The 3219-nt window shown below is 51.4% G+C and overlaps 1 protein-coding gene across 1 annotated transcript in view; it reads left to right on the top strand.

The window, feature by feature from the left end:
• Positions 1-3219, top strand: part of FAM166A (family with sequence similarity 166, member A) — a 13557-nt gene that overhangs the window by 4121 nt on the left and 6217 nt on the right. The window contains exon 3 of the mRNA XM_010086778.1: positions 1832-2106. Coding sequence (XP_010085080.1) covers positions 1832-2106 — 275 coding nt within the window. The remainder of the gene's footprint in view (positions 1-1831; positions 2107-3219) is intronic.

Below are 3219 nucleotides of genomic sequence, written 5' to 3'. Positions count from 1 at the left end.
CCCAGAACCTAAACCCCACGCAGCCACTCGCTCGCTCCCCATGAGCAGGATGGGGGAGGGAATCAGAAGGGTTAAAGAGAGAAAATTAGTGAGTTGAGATAAAGACAGTTTAATAACTGAAATAGAATAATAATAGTAATAAAAAATAATAATAGTAATAATAAGTGATAATAGTATGAAAAGGAAAATAACAAAAAGAGAGAAATAAAACCCAAGAAAGACAAGCAAGGCAAGCTAAAACAATGACTCACCACCAACCAAGTGATGCCCAGCCAGTCCCTGAGCTGCAGCCTCCTGCCAACCTCCACCCCAGTTTTATTGCCGAGCATGATGTCCTATGGTGTGGGATATCCCTTTGGTCAGTTGGGGTCAGCTGTCCCGGCTGTGTCCCCTCCCAGCTCCTTGTGCACCCCCAGCCTGGCACTGCTGGGGTGAGGAGCAGAAAAGGCCTCGGCTCTGTGTCAGCAGGGCACTAAGGAAAACTTCCCTGTGTTATCAAAACTCACTGTGCAACCTTTCTGAATCAGCAAGTTTAGAAAACCCAGGGTCATAAAAAAAGCGCTAATATGGATTTCTCCAGTATAAAACAACTTCATTTTTCCTTTTTCTTTGGTTTGTGGGATAAAAAGAAAAGAGTAGATGCAATATTTTCATTAATAATGAAGGAAATAAGACAAGCCTGCTTTAAAATTCACCCATGGTATTGAAAAATCACTTTCATTGAGGATTCGTCTTCATTTGGTTGCTAACCTGGGCAACATTTGATAACACAGTTTTATAGAATAGATATAATTTACAAAGATGTATACAGTATATATACTTTACAATACAACTATAAACAGATTACAAACCTAAATGTCCATCAGCAGTCTCACACTCTTGCAGAAAGGGGTAGCTTTTGCTCCACGCAGTTTGAGCCAGGACAGGCAGCTATTCCCAGGGCTCTCCGCAGGTGAAGCCGTTGCTGGAAGCCGTGTCGCGTCCGTGGGGCTTTGCACCGTGACACACGTGTCCGTGAAACACGAGGAGGTCGGGGGAAGGCAGGAGTGAGTGATGAGAGGGCTGGCAAAAAATTACCTAGGAGAAGAAAAATGGAAAGAATTTGGTTTGTTTAAAAAAGCCGAGACGGACATAGTAACGGTTTTCCAATGAGGAAACGGTTGTTGTGGGGCGTCAGAGCGATCGTCCTCCGTAACCATGGAGGAGGGAGAAATCTGCTTTGCTCCTGGCACAGAGCATGAGGAAGCACTGGGCTGGAGGTGTCGTCCGGGGCCACGTCACGGGATATTTTTAGGGGAAAGTCGGACAGAAGTTGCCGAGCTTGGTTGTCCCTGCGGAGCCTCAGCTGCAGGGCTCCGTCCCCAGCCCACAGGGGAGATATTTAGCATACACTGGGTGTAAGATAATGTGTTTTCCAGCCGGCGTTACAGCAGATGCTTTCCTTAGTGAGCAGCAATGAAGCCAGTGCAAGAATTCCTCGTTGGATGTGGGGGATCCGCGTTTGGGGTGTACTGACACAGCCACGTGGAGAGAAGGATGTGGGGTGGCTTTTTCCCTTAATCTTTATCACTTGGCTGATGATATTTGACAGTTTAGGCATTGCTTAGAAGAGATTTTAAGTTACTGACCACCTGTTGGTGCAGTTTTTCTGTGCAGGTGGGTTGGTTGGATGGGGCTGATGGATCGTAGGATGCGCTCCCAGCCCCTGGGATGCTGTGGACCTCCAGGCTCCTTCCCTTCGCTCCGGAGGAGCCCACAGGGGCGAGATCCAGTGCGATGGCAATCCCTCATTCCACCACTCCTTTCCCTTAACTCGGTGTCTGTCCCGCAGGGTACTTCCCCTACGAGAAACCTGGGGCTGCATCGAGCTTTACTGAGCCAGTCCTTGAGACAAAACTCCCCCCAGTGGTGCCAGGGCCAGCGGAGGAAGAGCTGATGGTGATGAACACGGACACCGTGCCCCAGCACCGCCCCGACGAGCACATCCTGACGACCCAACTGCCCCGCAGGTACCCATGGAGGATGTCACACCGTCCTGCCTCGGAGGAGCAGGAGTGGCGGCTGCCGGAGATAGCCCCACGCAGCGCCTGGCCTGGGAGCAAACCGGTGAGTGGGGCTGGGCGGAGGAGGCACAGGGCAGGGGATGCTGCTGTGGAGGCGGGGGTGTTTGGGGGAGCGGTGGGTGTGGAAGGGATCTCCTCGGTTCATGGGTGCGAAGAGGGAATTTTATACGGGTGTGGATGGCAAGGATGAAGTTTGGAGTGTTGTGTAGAGAAACACCAAACTCACACGAATGTTTTGAGCAGTAGCAAATCCACCGCATCTTCAGGAAACTCTTGCAATGATTAATCAGTCTTCTCAATCATAAAGGTTTAATCTCTCATTTGGTTGAGTTTTAGCTTCAAATCCCAGTTATTAGGTCTTGTGTCACACTGCGATATAGAATCACAGGATGGTTTGGGTGGGAAGGGACCCTAAAGCCCATTCAGTGGCCCCCCCTGCCATGGGCAGGGACACCTCCCACTAGCCCAGGTTGCCCAAAGCCTCATCCAGCCTGGCCTTGAACCCCTCCCTTCCCTTGGGAACCTGTTCCAGTGTCTAACCACCCTCACAGTGAAAATTTTCTTCCTAATAAGCAACTGGCTTGTGTTTCCTATCAACTGAGCGCCCCACCACTGCCTTCCTCCTCCTCCTCCGGAGCACAGAGCAGCCCTGGCACCTTTGGTTACAGGCTGGGTTTGTGACTCCCTCAACTGCCCCCACCTGAATTTCCCACTGTCGTTATCTGTCAGTGAAGCACAACCGTTGGGATGTGCCCATGGAGCTGGGGCTGTGGCACGGCACAGCCGGTATCTCTCGGGACCAACACGTTGGAGCCCCTTATTGCTGCTGGAGCCAGTGGCAGCGTTTGTCACGTCACAGCCCGCTGGGGCTCTGCAAATCCCCTGAAGACAGATTAGAGACTTGACGTATCAAGTCAAAAGCTGGCTAGTGAAGCACAACCGTTGGGATGTGCCCATGGAGCTGGGGCTGTGGCACGGCACAGCCGGTATCTCTCGGGACCAACACGTTGGAGCCCCTTATTGCTGCTGGAGCCAGTGGCAGCGTTTGTCACGTCACAGCCCGCTGGGGCTCTGCAAATCCCCTGAAGACAGATTAGAGACTTGACGTATCAAGTCAAAAGCTGGCTTGGTGATAAATCCCAAGAAGGGGCATTCC

This window comes from Pterocles gutturalis, unplaced genomic scaffold (genome assembly GCF_000699245.1).
Source record: "Pterocles gutturalis isolate BGI_N339 unplaced genomic scaffold, ASM69924v1 scaffold22356, whole genome shotgun sequence".
NCBI lineage: Eukaryota > Metazoa > Chordata > Aves > Pterocliformes > Pteroclidae > Pterocles > Pterocles gutturalis.
The sequence above is the reverse complement of the archived record's forward strand: the minus strand, read 5'-3'. Positions and strand labels throughout refer to the sequence as shown.